Source organism: Apteryx mantelli, chromosome 4 (assembly GCF_036417845.1).
Source record: "Apteryx mantelli isolate bAptMan1 chromosome 4, bAptMan1.hap1, whole genome shotgun sequence".
Lineage (NCBI taxonomy): Eukaryota > Metazoa > Chordata > Aves > Apterygiformes > Apterygidae > Apteryx > Apteryx mantelli.
Window position 1 is genome coordinate 77703640 of NC_089981.1, and position 19830 is coordinate 77723469.

Sequence of the window (19830 nt, forward strand, 5' to 3'; positions counted from 1 at the left end):
AGCTATCCTCTTTGTAGAAATGTTATGTCAGAGAGCTGAAAAATGTTTATCTTTACTGTGATAGGTTGAATTCCCACCAGATCTCTGCTCTCGTGTTACATTTGTGAACTTCACAGTAACTCGCAGCAGCTTACAGAGCCAGTGTCTGAATGAGGTCCTGAAAGCTGAAAGACCAGATGTTGATGAAAAACGCTCTGATCTCCTCAAGCTTCAAGGTATGTTTCTCAAAATTAAAGTAACTTCATCCTGTTATAAAAGAATACAGTGATTTAGCTTTCATACAACTGTAAAGTATCTTTATAGCTGATGCTCTTGCTTTTTTCAGGGTGTCCAATGGCAAAGCATACATAATTCATATAATCCATAAAGACTAACAGATCTGTACCATATGTAACCTAGTTTTTGTTGTAATTAAGGTGAATTTCAGCTGCGCTTGCGTCAGTTAGAAAAATCCCTGCTACAGGCACTCAATGAAGTGAAGGGACGTATCCTGGATGATGACACCATCATTACTACTCTTGAGAACCTAAAGAAGGAAGCAGCAGAGGTCACTAGAAAAGTAGAAGAGACTGATATTGTCATGCAAGAAGTAGAGACTGTCTCCCAGCAATACTTGCCCCTTTCTACAGCATGCAGCAGTATATACTTTACTATGGAGTCACTGAAACAGGTAGGATGAGCTCTTCTCCCTACCAGAAGCTTCATGTATTTCATGTTCAGAGCTTAGTGGGTACTGTCTAATTCCAGCACTGGCTGCAATGTTGCAATTTTGTGAGCATAAGCTATCAAACAGCAGGACTCTTCAGAAAGGAAACTGAACTTCCTTGTCTTTCAGATACATTTCCTGTACCAGTACTCTCTCCAGTTTTTCTTGGACATCTATCACAATGTCTTGTATGAGAACCCAAATCTCAAGGGAATTACAGACCATACTCAGCGTCTCTCAATCATCACAAAGGATCTCTTTCAGGTTCCGTATTTTATTTAGTAAATGTGATTCTTTAATCATTTTTTAAAAGGTTAGTGTTCAAGGCTCCTTATACTACTAACAGTACTCTTCTATTGGTAGGTGGCTTTCAATAGAGTGGCACGTGGCATGCTACATCAAGATCATATAACATTTGCTATGTTGCTGGCCCGGATTAAACTGAAAGGCACTATTGGGTAAACATTTGTTTCCTCGCTTCGCTTTAGTTGAAAAAGTGAGGGATGTCTTGAAGTCAACACCTAGCTAAAGTCTTCTGTTCTCTTAACATTAGGGAGCCTACATATGATGCAGAGTTCCAGCACTTCTTGAGAGGAAAGGAGATAGTACTAAATAGTGCATCTCTCCCAAAAATCAATGGTTTGACTGTAGAGCAAACAGAAGCAATGATGAGGCTGAGCTGCCTTCCTGCATTTAAGGACCTCGTTTCAAAGGTTCAAGCTGATGAGGTAAGTGTTGGGTAGGGTTTGTTTTCTGCACTAAACCCTGGTTAGCTTTTTAGGATTTTCTTTTAAGAGCTTTGTGCTACACTGAGGTCATATCTTTGATAAAAGAGCGAATTGTCCTAAGAATGCATTTGTGTTCTGACTTGCAATACTGTATACACAAAAATGTGTCCATATCTTAAATAGTACACTTAACTTTGGTTTCCCTGTCTAGTTTTTATATAAAAAATTGAATTCTCTTTGCTGCCTCTAATTTTCTCAATAGTCTGAAACTCTTCAGTCTTGGGGAGAAATAATTTATAGCTTAAGCTGGGAGTTGGTAGAGGTCTGTAGAATCAGGAGTGCTGGGGGGCAATGCAAAGTTAGAGGACAGCAGTGAAATGATTAGACAATTTAAAGAGCATAATGGACAAAGTATAATTCAAGTTTTAGATGTGGGGTTTGATTTAAAAAAAAAAAATAGAACTCGGAGAAATCATTGAAGAAAAATGAATCAAGAACTACTAAATGTGATGGTCCAAGTGCAGTCTTGCTCAGTCTTATTCAGACCACTTATATCTAGTAGGCTGGGAAAAAATGAAACTGTATTGACTGCTGGACAAGACTGGGGCTAAATTAATCTTTGGCTTCAAATAAATTGATTTGACTAATGGTCTGTTATAAGAATGCTTCTGTTTAACAGTGTTAGCCCTGTCCTACTTCACAAAACTTACTTGTAGATGGAAGCTCAAATACTGCATCTGGTACTCAATCTAAGTTGTTAATCTAAAGATGGATGTTAGGACATGGGCATTAAATGGTAAAAATCTTACAAACTTGTGGATTTCATTGATTAAACACTTTAGCTACTTATTTGAATTTTTTAATCAATAAAGAATTTGAAAATGAAAGACTCGTAGAGCTTGGACAGTGCCAAGTTCAACCATGTCCTGAGCAGTCTTTCTTTTCTCCTGAAAGCTAGTATGTAGCTGAGCACTTCTGCAGTACATTATACAAAAATGCTAGATTTTAAAGCTGAGATTGAGGACCTCTGTAGTATCAGGAACAGGACCTGGACAGAAGGCCTCAGCTATGTTACACTTGTACAGCATAGAGCCCTTGCAGCAGACTCTTGAAGCTGTTAAACTCCAAGTTTTGCAAAACTCCAATTTCAAAATTTGCATTTTCTTCCGATACAGCAATTCTGCATCTGGCTGGATAGCAGCTCACCAGAGCAGACTGTACCATACCTTTGGACTGAAGAAAAACCTGCAAGTAAGTTGAGTTGCACTATTGTCCACACCATTCCTACAAACTTTAAGTAGACTTAATTAGATTTTAAGGCAATTCTAAAGTTAGACCTTAATGCCTGGGAAAATGACAACCTTGGGATTGTGAAAGAACCTCAGTCTGCTGAAAACACTTCTCTAAGCAGCAGCCGCCACACTTAGTTCCTGCTCCTTATCCTGTGTTCTGGTCTTCCATGGAGTATAAAATGTCCTTCCACGATCTCATTAGATCACATAATAGATTGGATTAACCTTAGTCATTGCAAGGGTGCAATTCAGTACTCTGAAAAGCTCCAACTTCGACACAGGTTTTCTGAGGACAAGGTCTACTAGAGTATTTCCTTCTTCAGTTATTATATCTGAGCATGAAGTCTTAATTCTTGTTACATTAGTTGCTAGTGCTAATTTGTTAAGAGTTACAACTTAAGGGTAACTACTGCCCTTCAGCTCTTCCCTTATCAGAAAGGTAACATAAGGAAATGTTTGCCAGCTGTGATTATTCAAGGCTTGTTCCTGTAAGCGATTTTCTAAATTAAGCATTCTAAGCTTGTATTTAGTAGCTACTGTAAAACGGCTTGACAATTAACTTAACCTAGATTTTTTTATTTTTTTTTATCTATCCTATCTATGCTAGACAAGAGTATAATGTTTCAAAGACTAACAGAAGGCTACATTTTGAATTAGTGAAAAGATATAAAGTGTTCTGTTGTCACTGGAACTTAAAATCACTTAATGGCAATGCAAAATCACTTCTTGGCAATGCTTCCAGACTTTAGATTTTATAAAACTGTAGTATTTCAGTAGAATCCAAAAGCATCCTGTTAATATAGGCCTCTAAAGGGCTTGCAACACAAGAAATTGAACAGATAATTAAAACGTCATGGCAACCAGCTGAAGACAGTAAGCGTCTTTTGACTGTCAAAGTGAAAAAGGAATATGAGCGCTCCGTTAATAAGTTGCAGCAGATCTTTCAAAGGGATAATTTTTATCTAAAAATCCAGTCTTCTGAACAAGATGAGGAGCACTGAAAGAAGAATTGAAGAGAGGAAGGTATTGGGTCATTCTCTGACCTGTCCATCTAATGTATCTCCCCTTTTCAGCTCCTATTGGACAGGCTATTCATCGCTTGCTGCTGATCCAGGCCTTCCGTCCAGATCGTTTGTTGGCAATGGCACATGCCTTTGTTTCCACAAATCTTGGAGAGTCTTTCATGTCCATTATGGAGCAGCCTTTAGACCTGACACACATCGTAGATACTGAGGTAAACTGACTTTTTCTGAAAGGCTGAAATCCTGAGATAGGCTTTGCATGAATTCCATAGCAAGTACACCTATTCACCGGAATACTTCTTCCATTTATCTTTCTCTCCATGGTACAAGGAATAGATTATGTTCCTATTTGTTTATGCTACTTTGAGTTTACATTATGTCTTTAGCTGGCAAAAGGAAGAAAGACTGAGCTTGGTGCATTCTCATATTTGTGTAGTGACTGCCTCTTATTCTTTTAAACTTCCTGGACTATAGGTGAAACCTAATACTCCTGTGTTGATGTGTTCTGTACCTGGCTATGATGCCAGTGGTCATGTTGAAGACCTTGCAGCTGAGCAGAACACACAGATTACTTCTATTGCTATTGGTAAGAGAACACCTTATTTCATCAGATAAGCGTAAATGAAATTGGGAGTGGTAAGAGCTTTAGCTACTTTTTGTCTTTTAGGTTCTGCTGAAGGGTTTAACCAAGCAGATAAAGCAATAAACACAGCAGTTAAATCTGGAAGGTAAGTTCTGTCTCTTGTTTAGCTAGACTACTGGCTAGCAGAAAGGTAAAATTTGTAAAATAATCTGTTGGCTAAGCAGATAAAACCACGAGGGAAAAAAAAATGGGACTATCTCCATATTTCAGTTCAGTTCAACAATTTAAGCACAGCTATTCACAGCTTGTATTTGATTTAAATACTTTCAGGAGGAAAGGTAGGTAGCAGCTGCAAAACAGGAGAGTTAGCCCATTTACAGTAGACAGTAACTGATTCTATATGGAAGACAGTTAAAAGAGGGAGGAAACGTGCAGTATTAACATCAGATTCTGTTATTCTGTGTGATAATTACGGTCAGAATCCATAAGCTGTAAATTCAAAAGCACTTGTTCTGTTTCAAAACATCACAGATGGGTAATGCTGAAGAACGTCCACCTGGCTCCTGGTTGGCTGATGCAATTAGAAAAGAAGCTACATTCCCTGCAACCCCATGCTTGCTTCAGACTCTTCCTTACGATGGAGATTAACCCCAAGGTAACATTGATCTGAAATTTGCTCTGGTATTGTAACTGGCTTGCAGAGCCAAGAATGCTACCCAGGGTAGGAGTTCTCATGATTGACTTATCTGGACTGAAGAAAGACTATACGCTTGTCAGGGCAGTTATTAGCCTTGGTTTGAATTTAGTGAAGGCTAAAGGAGTTGGGTTCAAGTTTATTGATCTTTTGTCTTTTAGGTGCCAGTGAATTTGTTACGTGCTGGCCGGATCTTTGTGTTTGAACCTCCTCCTGGTGTGAAGGCAAACATGTTGAGAACTTTCAGTAGCATTCCAGTTTCAAGAATGTGCAAGGTAAGGCTGAGGCTTGTATGGGTGAAGGGAAATATTTGAATGTGTTTGTGAAGGTCTTGGTTTAGAAAGATGATTTGAAAACTCAACTGCTAAGACTCGCATAGCATATTCTGTCCTCAAAGCAGTAAAGTAGTTGTTGTACCTCCTGGTGATAGGATGCATTCAGTTTGATAGTGACCTACTGTTGCAGCTGCCATTTCCTAGCCTTTTAGCAGACTTAATATTAACAATTTACTTGAGTAATAAGTGTATTTTTTTTTCTTCCACTTTGTAGTCTCCAAATGAGCGTGCTCGTTTATATTTTCTTCTTGCTTGGTTCCATGCCATTATCCAAGAGCGTTTGCGCTATGCTCCCTTGGGTTGGTCCAAGAAGTATGAATTTGGAGAATCTGACCTGAGATCTGCCTGTGACACCGTAGATACATGGTTGGATGATACAGCAAAGGCAAGTAGTCTTGTGTACTTAAGGTAATACTTAAATTAGTTACTATCTTCAAAGAGGCAGTCTGTTCTGGAAACATTTAGTAACTTATCTAAGCTGGTTCAAATAATCTGGTGGCAATTTAACTTTAGTTCTTTTTAATTTGACTCCTCTATCAGAGGGGAGGTGAAAAGGATTGTTTCCTGCTAATTAAATTACATTTTACTCATAGGGCCGCCAAAACATTTCACCTGATAAAATCCCCTGGTCTGCACTAAAGACGCTGATGGCACAGTCTATCTATGGAGGTCGCATTGATAATGAATTTGATCAGCGTTTGTTAAACACTTTCTTGGAACGTCTGTTCACTACTTTAAGTTTTGATAGTGAATTCAAACTGGCTTGCAAAGTTGATGGACACAAAGATATTCAGATGCCGGACGGAATCAGGTATCTTTTTCATATCCTCCTAAAACTGTTTTTATAAAACAATAAAAAAAAATCCTACCCACCTAGAACCTAAACTGTATCTCTGTGCTGGAATTTAGCTGTGTAAATATTTATCTCAGGCAAAGAATTACCTTGCCGTTCTAATAGGGTAAACCTTCTAATGAATACCGAAATTCTGACTCACAGGCGCGAAGAATTTGTTCAGTGGGTTGAGATGCTGCCCGATACACAGACACCATCATGGCTGGGCCTGCCAAATAATGCAGAGAAAGTTCTTCTCACCACGCAAGGTAAAACCAGAACTTAACCTGTCTACGTGTTAATCATGTGAGATTTTGTTAAAACTAAAAAACAGATGAGGTATTAAATTCTGCTGAAGAATTGGTGGCTTTCCCCTCCTCCCTCAACGTACTTGGTTTAACCTCTGCCAGCTAAATGCCTTGGCATTCTGAAAACTGACCAGAAGCTCGTGAATTCAAGAACTAGTTAAATTCAGCCTTCTAGATGTCAAGCTCCCATCTTGATGCGGGAAAGTTTTGTCAACTCTGGACCTTCCTGTAGCTAGACAGTTCTGAATCTTGTCTGTATTAGTTCTTGCATGTGGTAGGATGTTTTCAGCTTGATCCCACTGCTTCTCTGGCTAACAGCTCATCTTCTGATTTAGGCATAGATATGATTAGTAAAATGCTGAAAATGCAGATGCTGGAGGATGAGGATGATCTAGCCTATGCAGAAACTGAGAAGAAGACGAGAACTGATTCCACATCAGATGGTCGTCCAGCCTGGATGAGAACACTGCATACCACAGCTTCTAACTGGCTTCACCTTATCCCACAAACTCTAAATCATTTGAAGCGAACTGTGGAAAACATTAAGGTAAGAACTAAGTTTTGTCTAACATGGGCTTTGTAAGTGCATAAGTTCCAGTGTGTTGGAACAAGTGCCTTGCGATTGCAAGTATCAGTGAAAACTGCTGGGGACCCCTGGGGAAAGGTGGAACCTGTATCGATGCTGATTCTGACTGCTATGGCTACATAATGCCCCAGTGGGTTTCTTGTAATGCTTTTAAAAGTTGATTCTATGACTTCTGGGGGATTCTTTAAAGAAATAAAATGTCACAGGTACCACTATGTAAAGCTTCTCTGCTTGGGAAGCAAAAGAATAACTACTTTGTTTCGTTTTTAGCACACTGACAGCTACTTATGATGCTTTATTTACAGCCTGTGCACACAACTGCTAAAATTGAATGATGGTTACTGGGAGAGGGAGTAGGGCAGCAGCTTCTGCTAACTGGGAACAGAAATTGTAGGGGTTGGGAGAAAGAACTTTGAGATCTAAGCTCTAACTCTGGAATAAGCTCCACAGCTGAATAAATCCCTGACTGGCTAACTGCTTCTTGAGACCTACTTGGGGATAATAGGGGGGAACATTTTGTTGCTACTTAAAGAAAATCTGTAATTGACTGGAATGAGCTGCAGCAGGCAGTCTACATTAACTAAAAGTCTTTTATTTCCTTACCTCCTCAGAAGGAAGGATATTGTGCATTGTTAAACAGTCTCTACGGTCACTTTCTGCACCACAGGTTGTATTTTCAAGTTTAATGCTTTTAGTCAGTGTCACTGGCCAGCCCATCCAGTTTGGGTAGCTTTTTGTAGCAGGTTAATGTTGTTTTTCAGCAAGAAGCTTGTACTTTTATCTGCAACTTACTTTGAATGTTTTGAAAATCAGGATCCTTTGTTCCGATTCTTTGAGAGAGAGGTGAAAATGGGAGCTAAACTACTTCAGGATGTCCGTCAAGACCTTGCAGATGTGGTTCAAGTATGCGAAGGAAAAAAGAAACAAACCAACTACTTACGTACACTTATAAATGAACTGGTGAAAGGTACAGTAATTCAGGCTAGTGCCTCCCATTGTTCTGTTTGCCTCTTGCACTTGGAAAGTTAAAGGCTCTTATGCTTACCAGCTTAAGCCAGAAAATCAGTTGGCTTTACCATTTGACAAAAGCAACCTTTTTGAGTCAAGCGTAAGAAAAGTCCAAATGGTTTGGTTTAGGATTTCAAGTTGCAGTAGATATTAGGCTCATTTATACTGTTTAAGTCATCAGCTTAATTTCTAAGCTGAAAATTTACCAAATTGGTTTAGTTTTTTTAACTGTGGTGGAATAAAGTTATTCATACCACAAAGCAAATGATATGGCTGATATCAAATCTCCTAGCAAATGTCCAAGTTTTGTAAACTTCTGCTATTTCAAGACCACAGGTAAATGTGAAATTTTCTATGTGTAGAAGGAACTTTACAGACATAGATATCCTATTTCAAGTAACATTAAGATCTGCTGTTGATGAATACCATTCTGAAGTCAGCTTTGAACAAAATGTTTTCTAAAACATTGACTTGACCTCTTTCTAAAGGGCTCGAATTGCAAGTAAACTTGAAGGTCAGTTATAGCAGTATATAGTTGTGTGTAACTGAAGTTGCTGTTGAAGGGTTTTTATAACTGGATGGCATTTTAAATAAATACTAAACCTGGGGCTTTGTAATATTGAAAAGTGCTTTTACTTACTGACAAGCTTTTTGAAACAGAGACTGATATCCTTGTGCAAGACTTAAATGGCTATTGAAAGGAAAAGAAATGGGAAGAGTGTCAAAATAGTGCATAACTCCAGCTTGTATACAAACAAAACTTAACTTTGATTATGTTTTTCTTAGGTATTTTGCCTCGTAGCTGGTCTCATTACACAGTGCCAGCTGGTATGACTGTTATTCAGTGGGTGTCTGACTTCAGTGAACGCATTAAGCAACTGCAGAATATTTCCCAGGCAGCTGCTTCTGGTGGAGCAAAAGAACTAAAGGTACCTTGTGCTGACTTCACCTAGAAGTTATATTTGAATTCGAGTGGGCTTGTATAACTACTTTAAGGAGTCTTCATATCAAGACTTCTAAAAAGGTTCTCTGGTGAAATAGCTTCAAACAGTGTTCTCTGAAATGTGCTTGTCAATATTGTTGAGCCTCTCCTGATCTCAAAATGGTGAGGCTTAGCAGGCTAAGAGTTCATATGGATAGAGGGAAACTTAGTATTTTAGAATGGCAGAAAATATAGCCCTAGAGGGAAAAAGCAGTTTAGCAATTGGGTAGTGTTCCGTTAGCAACAGGAAAATTTTTGTGTAAACTTAGATTTCTGAAGTAATGTTTATGATAAGACTTAATAGCTTAAAAGTTAAATTAATGCTGACTGTATCTAGAATCTGCAGCCATACATACTGAAGCAGCTGGGGTTTTTTTTCTTTCTTGCTTCTTTGAATTAGAACATCCATGTGTGCCTGGGTGGCCTGTTTGTACCAGAGGCTTATATTACTGCTACAAGACAATATGTTGCCCAGGCAAACAGCTGGTCCCTTGAAGAACTCTGTCTTGAGGTCAATGTTACAACTACACAGAATGCAGTACTGGATGCGTGCAGTTTTGGAGTCACAGGTAAACTTGTGGTGAAAAGAGAGGTACTTGCTCTAAAGCACTTTCAGAAGCTCCTGATATTAAAATGGACTGCATCAACTGAGAAAGATTGCCTCTTTGGAAAGGGTCTAACTCTTACAAAGTTGTTTAAAATTCACTTGATACTAGTTAGTAGGGAAGTACTTATAATGCTAACAAAGAAATCTCAAGAGTCAGGTCAGTACAGATTTAAGCAAAATTGGATAGCGTATCTGCAAACTTCTCTGTTTTGGAGTATCAAATACCTTGTCTCCCACTTAGTGAGCTTAGACAGCAGTGAACATGAATGGCTGTAGTTTAAAGCATCATCTTGCAAACTTGGATGGATAACTTTGTTAACTCAATTAATGATATCCAGGGAGACTTGCTTTGCCTGGATCTATGAAAACTCTTAGAAGTAAAGCATATTTCAATTTACAGGCCTAAAGCTTCAGGGAGCTACGTGCAGCAATAACAAGCTGTCACTTTCAAATGCTATTTCAACTGTGCTGCCCATAACACAGCTTCGCTGGATCAAGCAGACAAATGCTGATAAAAAAGCAAATGTGGTGAGTATTGAGATTTATAAAAATAACGTTAAACAAACCTTATACTTAGATTTTCCTGTCGTTTTCCATCTAGGCTTTTTGTTCTGTCTGTTTGCTAACTTCCCTGATGTGTTATGGCTATTTTCTCTTACTTGTTCGGCATCACAAACAAAATTGTTCATTTCTATTGTTCTCAGGGCAAATTGGTGGGTAAGTTCTAGGCTAGCTGCAAACAAACACAGTATTGACTAGGTCTTGCCTTTGTAGTTGGATAAGAAGAGGGAGAGGTAATCAAAAATATTCATGTTACTCAGGACAAAACTTGAATTTGTACATATAAAGAATGCTGTGCTTTAAAATGAACTTTTAGGACCTGGTTTTCATCTGGTAGGCACTTCTCATTTTGGCTGTTGAATTATCTCAGACTAATTCCTACCTCAGAAATACCACCTAGTGGTATAGGTACCTCTTGCTCTTTTCAACTACCTTGCATAACCCTTCTTCTGTATTCATGTTTTTCTCCAGGTTACATTACCAGTTTATCTGAACTTCACACGTGCTGATCTGATTTTCACAGTTGACTTTGAAATAGCTACCAAGGAAGATCCTCGTAGCTTCTATGAACGTGGTGTCGCAGTTCTCTGCACTGAGTAACAAGATTAGTTTTGTAACTCATAATGTTGTAGTAACTGTCAGTCTTTTATGTAGTCTTCTCCAGTACTTTGTATGTGATACAGTTAGGTTGTCAGATGGATTTGTGTAAAGTTGAGTAGCAAGAAAGAGAGGTGTATTGAAAAGCTGATAGACTAAACTTGTTTGAAGGAAAATTGGATGAGATTTTTAGATGGTTCTTGGAATGTGTTATACTTGATGGATCATATTACATAAAATAAAATCTGTAGCAAGACTGTATGACTGTTTCTGGAAATAACTGTTCTTAAGGTGATTTTTCTGGAAAAAAAATACTGTCTCTACAATCTTCTCAGAAAATAACAAGTAATGAATTGATCAACAGTATACTTGAATACCTTTGCACAGCTCAGCAGCTCAGTCAGCTAACTCCAAGTAACAAAAGTCTTGTATCTAAAGCGTAGAAGAAAAATCTTGAAACAGCCTGAAATGACTTGCTGTAAAGTCTGAATTATATTGAATGAACTACTGTAACAGGCTCTGGTTGGAATTTCTTGTCTTAGTTAACGGCCAGATGCTAAAGTGTTAGAAGAATAACACAAAAAAAAGGTTCTTGCTTGAAACAAGCTGCATATACACAACTACTGAGCTGCACTCAGAAGCTAGAGCATCCTAAAGGAGACTCTTATCCTAACAGAGGGATTCCCTTTTCCTAAGCTTTTTTTTAGGGTATAATAAGGCTTCATTTTAAGGTAAGGGATGTCTAGTTAAGCCCAGGAGGATGGCATTAAATGCTTAAACAAAGAGTTGTGAGCATATTTCAGAGACTCAAATACAGCTGATGCCAACTAATGAGAACTGACATTTCCTATCAGTTCTGACCACCCTGTGCAGAACAAAGAGCTCTCTAACAGCATACTCTATCTAACAGTGGCTGATATTAAATGTTTAAGGAAACATGAAGAACACAGGTCTCAGTAGCTCCTTCCTTTCTGTGTTTTCTCTTATGAAGCAGTGACTTTCTGAACCAACAATTGACACTGCCCTGTGCTGTGAGGAAAAATCTTGCTTCAGCCTGACACCTGCTCGTTTTAGTTGATGCCTTCCAAGTTATTAAAATAGAGAATACTTGCTATCTGCCTTCTCCATACTGTTTGTAACTCCTGTAAGTTAATATCTTTGTAGGTTAAAGTGCCCTGGCTTTTTCATTCCCTATGAGGGAGGGATCCTAAACCAGAATGCCACCATGTAGTCTTTGTCTAGCACGCATCATCATCATAGCATGCATCATCCAAGATCAGTTTGGTCCATAACCTAATATCCTTGTTCTGTTTCAGCTTCCATGAGGTGCTTTTCTGCTGGCTGCTACTTAGTTTCTGGAATTAATGTGGTCTCTCTCCAAGCTCACTTCAAATGCATTGCATAGAAATGAAGCAGATGATACCCTCCAGGATTGTACTAATTAGAACTTGGATATATTTAAGCTAATATTTCACATTATAACTGCTATCTTCAGCACATCCAGCTATTAGCAGCTCAGCTAACCTTCAGCTGAAGCTATACTGTCCAGTAACTCCTTTTGTGCATAGCTCAGCATCTGGAGCTGTGATATCAGTTTACAGCTACTATAAATCTTCAGCCAAGGCTTAGAGATGGTGCCTGCCAATTTCATCCATTTATAAATATTAATGATGAGATCCAGACTGTCTCAAATATGCCTTAGGGGTGCTAGAGCTTCCCAAACTATATTCAGCTCCTTGTACATTAGGCCTAAATTACTCAAAGGTGTGTTTTCAGTTCAAACATTAGTCAAGAGTTAGATTCACATACTGAATAAGCAGGACTGAGTAAATGCTGTCCCCTGTGACTTACCCTTTTACTTATTTCTCTCCTGAATTTTTCCTGTATTTTTTCTGCTAGACTGTTTACTTCAATATATAGAGTAACAAAACTGGTTTAAAATCTCCACTGGATGAGTTCAGGGTTCTCCTTGGCTGCTGTTTCTGAGGGTGAGCAGTTCAGTTTTACTTCATCTTGGATGAGGTGGTAAAAACTTAAAATGGTGCAGCTTCCTTAACAGGAAGCTGAAGGGCTTGGCTGTATTGTAATGCAGTATTTTTAAAGCTTTGTTAATACAAAGCTTAATTATATTGTTAAAATACATGTGTTAATTCTAGGAAGAGCTGTGATTTACTAGTTGCACTACATGTGGACAGTTGCAAGGGTTCTTATGCAATGAACCTCACAGCTGTCTTTCAGGAGTTGAGTTGAAGATTTGTGTTCACCTTACATGATAAGGCTGAATGCAAGCCCCAACTTACTCTTTGCCCTGTGACTATCCCCAGTGGCAAGGGTAGTAACCTTGTGTCTTAGGGCCTAGGCCTCTGAATCTTAGAGCTACCCCTTGGTTCTAACTACTTAGTTTCCAAGTTCATTAAGAACGATCTGCTTCTCAATGTGGCAATAAAGGAGAAGAGTCAAGTTTCTATAATGAAACAAATATACAGATATTAGTATGATACAAGCTAGGAGTTAAGTAGTATTGTAAGTGGCTTGCCACCTTTATTAGTTTAAAAAAAAGTTACGTATCTCTACCAGTCATACAGAGTCCATGGTTGTACAAACCTATTCCAGGCAATCATTTTAATTTTACTTTTGTAAATAGTAGTTCCCCTTCCACATGTAGCAGACTACCTCAGCTGTATGGTAAACTTAATTTATCTCTTATCATACAGGAGGGAGATCAGAGATACTATTTTTGTTGACTAACTGGCCTTCCATCAGTGTGTGCCACTTTCACAGCTCTTAATGGGAACAACTGCCTAAGGAAAGTGAATGCCTTCAGCTAATGCATTGGATTTTACACTATAAATTCTAAACTGGTAGATATACTGAGAATATATACTTTGCAAGAACAGATTTGTTAATAGCAAAAGTGTTTAAGGCGGGGAGGAGAAGAAAGCTAGATTGCCCTAGTTCCAACAATGCAATTCAATTGTCTGTAGTCAAACCTTTAAGGTCATTCATCATACAGCTACTAGGTGACTGTCAGACAAATGAAGAGCAAATCACTGTGGAGTGAAGCAGGTGAGTGGTAAGCTTCAGAAAATACACAGTAAGAAAGCAAGCTCTAACTACTGAAAATTAATTGCAGCCATTCAGGCATTCTTCCCTCCCTTCCCAACACACCCTTCCAAGTAATACTTGTTGAAATTATACCAAAATAAAATAGGTGCCACCAGGCACTACATACAGGAATCTGGTGCTTCATGAAGGAAGCATAGGCATCAAAGTAATACTCGGGCACAAAGCTTAGCTATGGCTCTGAGGACACACCTTAGCAGATTTTCCACTTAAAATCACCATTCAAAGCTCACTTAGTTGAGTCCATCTTTGCAGATGAACCTCAAAGCCTGCAGCAAGTGCAGACTTGAGCTAGTTTACTTAAAGCTTGTTCAGGTATTGTCTGCAAAAGAGGAGCTATAACTGGTTCACTTTTTAGAATGGTTTTGCCTGTTCTAGTTTATTCATACCTCAGATTAGGTTGCACGCAATTTCTTTCTTTGTTTTTCACCAGCACCCTCTGAAATAGGAAGCCCTTGTTTTCTTTTAATTAGTGGCTCTTTGCACATCATGGTGTCAGAGTCATCTGCTAGCATGGGCTGTGGAGCATTAGTATCTGGATTTGCAAGCAAATCCGCACAGGCTGAAGGATTAACACTCATCAGTAAGGAACAGTCTGGTGTCAGCCACATGGAGGTAAGTGCTTCTCTGGCTCCAGTCAGTTCAGATGGTTGTAACATGTTTCTTGGAAAATCCTTCTCTTGGCTAGGAGATTCCATGGGTGCTTTGCAGTCACTTACAGTCTGGGCATGAATTTCACCGATTTCTGTTTCTGGGCAGTGCCAGTTTGAAGGTTTAGAGAAAAGCACTCTATCTTCTGAAGAATCAGCATCCTCCAAAGTAGCTGCTTTTGGAGTACTGTTCACCCATGGTGTGACTTTTGTACTATTTGAAGAATTCAAGCTGCAGTCAGAGTGAATGGATGCATCTTCTGAATCACCATCATAAGGATCTAAAAACTAAAATAAAGGTCTCTCTAAATAGTGTGGATGCTTATGTGTCTGAAGAAAAATACAAGAGATGATAACATACAATGAGGCTAAAGCCCACTCTTTTTAAGATATATTAAGATACAGACTTACTATTTAAGTTCTATTTATCCACACACACCCACTCTATGTTTATCCACGCATACCACCCAAAAATTAAAATACAGAGTGGGTAAGTTGAGAACAAGGCTGCTAAATAATAGCTGAAGTTTACAAACCTACTTGCTGTCCCTTTGTGTTTCTTGCTTTCTTGAGTCCTCCAGCAAGTGGGCTAGGCAAGACCTATTCAAGAAAAGTTCAGATAAGCTTATAACATATCTTCCTGTGAATTACTGAGCATTTTAAGTAAAACCAGAGCCTATAAGGTCCTGGAGAAGAAAAGGACAGATTGTCCCCTTGCTAAAAGATGGTAGAAATGTGTATCAGGCAGTCTAACTTTTAAGGCCTTGTAAGAAATTAGCCTAAATAGAGGAAGTGAGGAGAGCTATGGTAAGTCTTCCAACACCTAGGACATTGCTACAAAGAGACCGATGAGTATTTGTATACCCAATAACCAGAGAAATGAACTAGCAATAGAGATGATGTAATTTAGAGGTTAGAGAGCTTTCCTCTAAATTAAGTCACCTTTTGTTGTTTTATATAGAAATATTCTGAAATTTATCTTCATTAGGCACTTCTGTGACTACTTGAACTCCCAACAGGAGTGATGTAGGTCAGCACAGATGCTATCTGCATAGGAGTAGAGTTTGAGGCCATGGCCAGCTCTGTACTTCTTGGCATAATGCCTACAAGTGATACTTCTACCTCAGTTTAAGTGTCCAGATACAAAAACATATATGCAAAGTACTCAAAAACAACAGCAAAAGCAGAGTTCACAACAGTTATTTAGCTGCATTCTGTCCTATTTCCTACCTCTACATGATACACATAGGAGGAGGAGGCAACCATAGATCAACTTCACTGGAACTCAGCTACAAGTAAGAATGGAAAAAGCAAGCTAAAGAACTTCAAGTCTTGTATCTTCCTCATTAGCAAGATTATGAACACTTGCCACTCTTGAGAAAGCTCTGTAACTTAACACAGTCAAACTAAGTCCTTTGTATCAGAATCAATATTACTGCTCTATTACCACTGAGATTTCAGGCTTCTTCCCTCTGTGCTTAAACACAGATTCATCCAGACCCAGATAAAGAACTTTCTTCTTCACATTATCTGTTTGATAACTGCACAATTCTAACATAATACTTATAGTCTAGGTCTATTTAAAGAACAAAACAGATTAAAAACCACACACACGCACCCAAAAAAGCCCACCAGAAGCCGTGCAGGTAAGGATGCCATTTTAAAAGCAAACCACAGGTACAAAGCAGTCACACAAGAAGAAACATTCAGTGCAAAGTAACTGCTCCTTTACAAAGGAGCCACCTCAGCTGTTCAGAGAACAAGCTGACAGCTGCAATCATTACTATGTCTGCTGCTGGCAGAGAAAAGGAAGGTAGAGTTTATCCATCCAGCCCTATAGAAATCCAGCTGCACTAGAGCTTAACTGCTAAAAGTTAATCACTTTCTCAGAGACAACCCAGTTCAGCTTTAAGTACTTTTTAGTCAAATGTAGCACTGCTTTGCTATCTAAAGCATTGGTACTTTCCTGCCCTCTCCTCCCAAAATCAGCTTTGCTAAACTCAGTAGCAGTTGTGAGGAAGAGTCTGATGGATAGAAAGGGGTGTCTCCCCACTCCGCCACACCTTTACAGCCACAAAAGAAAGAACCACCCTGAACACATCTCAGACTCTCCCTGCAGGGACTATGGGGAGTCTTGAAATACCTGTGAGGGATGAGAGAATTTTATCACCATCATAAAATGGTTCAGGGCATCAGGCCTTACCTCAGCGTTGGACTCAGATTCAGACTCCGTACTTGACTCTACTATGCACTTTTGCTGGAGAGGAAGAAGGGAAAGAAATACTAATCTGTAACTAGAAGTTACCACAGCTTTGGACTGATGCTGATGTTCTAGAGCAAACTGCTGATGTTATATTTTTCCAGGTTTTCATCACCTGAAGCCAGTATTTCTTTTTAAATACCTTATTTCTGGTGCCAGTTAGATAAGAATAAATAAGAATCCCCCCCCCCCAAAAAAAAATATATATAGTGGGAAGCTACTCAGAACACTACTGCGTTTACTAGGAACAGTTATTTCAGCTTTGAAAACAGCTTTGCAAAAATGCATTTTGAACTGCATTGAGGGTTTGATTTTTTTTTTAAATAAAATCATATGTCTCAGAAATGTAACTGCAGGTAAATCACTAAAGCTACATCCTCAGTTTTCTGAACATCTTGCTATAGAGATCTTACAAACAAAAACCCCTTTATTCTGCAGGTGGTAGTACAGGAAGAGAATGGCATTCTCCCTTCCCTTCTGTTTCTTTGCAGGTGATGCCATTTGAATCAATTTATTCACAGGTGTTCTTCATGTCCTATTTTCCACCACTATTTGCTAATAACAAACGAACTAACCCTTTCTAAACTGTACTTGAATGTGGAGATATAGAAGCAGCAATTAGGAAAAAAGAAGTTACCATGTAGTTATGTGCCAGTCTTTCTACGTAGTCTGTACTTTTAACAGAATCCTTCATTTCCTGAGCATCTACTAAAATGGGAAGAGGGTAGGAAAGCATGTTAGAGAAATTGTTCCACTGGATAAATTACCCAGACATAGGAGCTCCCTTTATATTAGAAAGGCTTGTTAATCCTCCACAAAGTCTGTATTAAGCTATTAATTAAAAACAACTTCTGTTTAAAAACAAAACAAAAAAATAAAAGCCACCATCTCCTACCATGACAATGACTTAATTCACGGACATTCATGCAGTATGAGAAAGAAATACATGTTTTAAAAAAAACTTACACTCTGTGAAGTGTTTCTTTTTTAAGGCACTACAAGTTTTCTGAAGCCTCAAAGAGATATTTGTGCTCAAGATGTCAAACTAGCCTGGACTTCAGACAGGAAAACGCAAAGCCACCTTCAGCGTCAGCCCTTCACCCACGTCCACCCACACTGGCGTCAGCCCCCGCTCGCCCCGTACCGTCCATGGGCTGCCCAGCCCCACGCCGCCTCCGTCGCCGCAGCCTCCTCTCCGCCGAGGCCATCCTGCTCCCATCCCGCTCCCGGGCTTCGGCCTCCTCCACCTTTGTAGGCGCTGGCTCCCGCCTGCCCCACCTCCGCCCCCACCTCCTGCCCCTGCCCTCGCGCTCCCAGTCAGCCCCCCGAAAACAGAAACTTCCCTCTGTTTTTTCCCCCAAAAAGATGAAAGTGAAGCAAGGAAGAGGAGAGCAAAGTCTCCCCGTGAAAACTCTCTGTGCCATTGCTAAAGGCCTCGGGCTACTTTTCATAATCGCTCCAGAAGAGCAGGTTGTGTGGAAAAGTCTACAGTGGAAATACACAGAAAACAGCATGGCATTTGGAGTAGTGTAATCATTACATGTTTATGTACACACACATATATACACTTAAAGAAATGTATGTAGGTATGTATACATACACTTGCACATATTCATAGTTAAATCTGCAAGGCCGGGTGGCCAGGGACACCTCACTCCCCCCTGCTCTCACAGCTTGATTTTCTGTGGCCCCATCTCACTCACACAACCTTCAGGCTGCCAGAAAGTGGTCGGTGTCCCTCCTGCTTGCTGTACCCTCACTCGCCTTCCCGTCCCTTTCACCTTTTCTAGGACTTTTTCCTCACAGAAACTGATCACAGTCTTCCTAAATAGGGCCAAGGGAAAAATATTTATCCTCTTCAGAGGCAGTTAAGATTTTCAAAGATGTTTCCTCCTTCCATTTGCTGTGGTAGATGATCTCCCACCTTTTGGACTGGGTTTGGGTTTGACACACATCATTGCTTTCTAAGCATGTCTCCTAATTACTTACAATCCATCACATGTGATTTAAAGGACTTATTACGTGCTGTCAGCTTTCCTTATTAGCACTTGCTAAGAAAAAGAATGACAGTTTTGCTATTTTTAAATACAAGGAATAGTATTTTTTCAGATTTACATGAGAACTATGACTCAGGTCCATTTCTCACAAAGAAGCAGAACCGGTTTGACCCTTTAAAGACATATATCTTAGCAAACACATGGCAATTCTGCCACTGAAGGCTACTTCACTATTCCCCTTACCTCCCCCTTTTAGAAAAAAATTAGAAGATAAGTATGCTTTTACTTTTTCAAAGCAAATTCCTATTCCTCCCATTATTTCCTTCTTTAAGACCTACCTTTCTTGCACCTCCCTGCAGAAAGAAGATACTATTATTTCAGATTAATTTGAAAATTAATATGGAAGTCTCAGCAAAACGAGAGCCTCTCACCCTGGCACCAGTGGGTGGTTGCCACTCAGAAAGGTGCAGGGAGGAAGTCCCTAGGGAGTTAGGAGTAAGAGCAGCCGCTCTGGGAGTAGCTCACGAACACTGGAAGTCTTCCATTTCACTTCTCCCACCAGCCGAGCTGCACCATACTGTCCATGCCTCTTTCCTCCCCAGACACCTCTATTTCCACGTCCTTACCTTTTGTTCCTGGGCAAGGACCATCGTGATAGCTACTTCCTCTCTTTGGATTCTCCAGCTGCTTTCACAACAAAACAGAAACTAGTCAGAGAACTCATACAACATTCCCCAGTTCCCCTCCCCAGGGAAGTGGGATCTGAGAAGTGCTACGTTGGTGCCTGCTGTGCCAGCTGATTTGAATGAGTACATACGGGCCTTAATCCAAGCACATGGCTTGGAGTCGTTTCTCCCCCAAAGCCTACCCAAAATTAGCTACTGATCCTTTAAAAGCAACAGCTTTTAGCACATGGCCCTGTGAACTGGGGATTCACTGTTAGTTTGAGCAGGATTACG

The 19830-nt window shown here is 39.6% G+C and overlaps 2 protein-coding genes across 6 annotated transcripts in view; one reads left to right on the top strand and one right to left on the bottom strand.

The window, feature by feature from the left end:
• DYNC1H1 (dynein cytoplasmic 1 heavy chain 1) overlaps positions 1 to 11102 on the top strand; it is a 45688-nt gene extending 34586 nt beyond the window's left edge. The window contains exons 59-78 of the mRNA XM_067294981.1: positions 65 to 215; positions 417 to 670; positions 836 to 970; positions 1070 to 1164; positions 1260 to 1434; positions 2610 to 2685; positions 3800 to 3960; positions 4223 to 4334; positions 4416 to 4476; positions 4863 to 4986; positions 5187 to 5300; positions 5575 to 5745; positions 5954 to 6171; positions 6358 to 6461; positions 6836 to 7047; positions 7900 to 8053; positions 8881 to 9023; positions 9477 to 9645; positions 10084 to 10211; positions 10716 to 11102. Coding sequence (XP_067151082.1) covers positions 65 to 215; positions 417 to 670; positions 836 to 970; positions 1070 to 1164; positions 1260 to 1434; positions 2610 to 2685; positions 3800 to 3960; positions 4223 to 4334; positions 4416 to 4476; positions 4863 to 4986; positions 5187 to 5300; positions 5575 to 5745; positions 5954 to 6171; positions 6358 to 6461; positions 6836 to 7047; positions 7900 to 8053; positions 8881 to 9023; positions 9477 to 9645; positions 10084 to 10211; positions 10716 to 10844 — 2886 coding nt within the window. The 3' untranslated portion in view covers positions 10845 to 11102. The remainder of the gene's footprint in view (positions 1 to 64; positions 216 to 416; positions 671 to 835; positions 971 to 1069; positions 1165 to 1259; positions 1435 to 2609; positions 2686 to 3799; positions 3961 to 4222; positions 4335 to 4415; positions 4477 to 4862; positions 4987 to 5186; positions 5301 to 5574; positions 5746 to 5953; positions 6172 to 6357; positions 6462 to 6835; positions 7048 to 7899; positions 8054 to 8880; positions 9024 to 9476; positions 9646 to 10083; positions 10212 to 10715) is intronic.
• LOC106483131 (uncharacterized) lies at positions 209 to 19576 on the bottom strand. 5 transcript variants are annotated; one of them, XM_067294983.1, is made up of 5 exons: positions 17512 to 17808; positions 16818 to 16871; positions 15155 to 15214; positions 14354 to 14902; positions 209 to 246 (listed from the first exon to the last, which is right to left on the bottom strand). In XM_067294983.1, the coding sequence occupies exons 1-4, from the start codon at positions 17608 to 17610 to the stop codon at positions 14360 to 14362; spliced, it is 756 nt and encodes a 251-aa protein (XP_067151084.1). In that variant the 5' UTR covers positions 17611 to 17808; the 3' UTR covers positions 209 to 246; positions 14354 to 14359. The 5 variants fall into 5 exon arrangements, 4 of the variants coding, with proteins under 4 accessions (XP_067151084.1, XP_067151085.1, XP_067151083.1 ...); XM_067294984.1 differs by lacking the exon at positions 209 to 246 and adding an exon at positions 18019 to 18040 and having other exon boundaries at positions 13386 to 14902; positions 17512 to 17582; XM_067294982.1 differs by lacking the exon at positions 209 to 246 and having other exon boundaries at positions 13386 to 14902.
• Between the last annotated feature and the right edge of the window lie 254 nt (positions 19577 to 19830).

Excerpts from the sequence above, each read along its gene's own strand:
- LOC106483131 (XM_067294983.1), bottom strand. The coding sequence starts at position 17,610 with ATGCTTTCCTACCCTCTTCCCATTTTAGTAGATGCTCAGGAAATGAAG. Across the intron at positions 16,872-17,511 it reads GACTGGCACATAACTACATG|CAAAAGTGCATAGTAGAGTC; the intron begins GTAACTTCTTTT and ends CTTCCTCTCCAG. Across the intron at positions 15,215-16,817 it reads AATCTGAGTCCAACGCTGAG|GTCTTGCCTAGCCCACTTGC; the intron begins GTAAGGCCTGAT and ends TTTCTTGAATAG.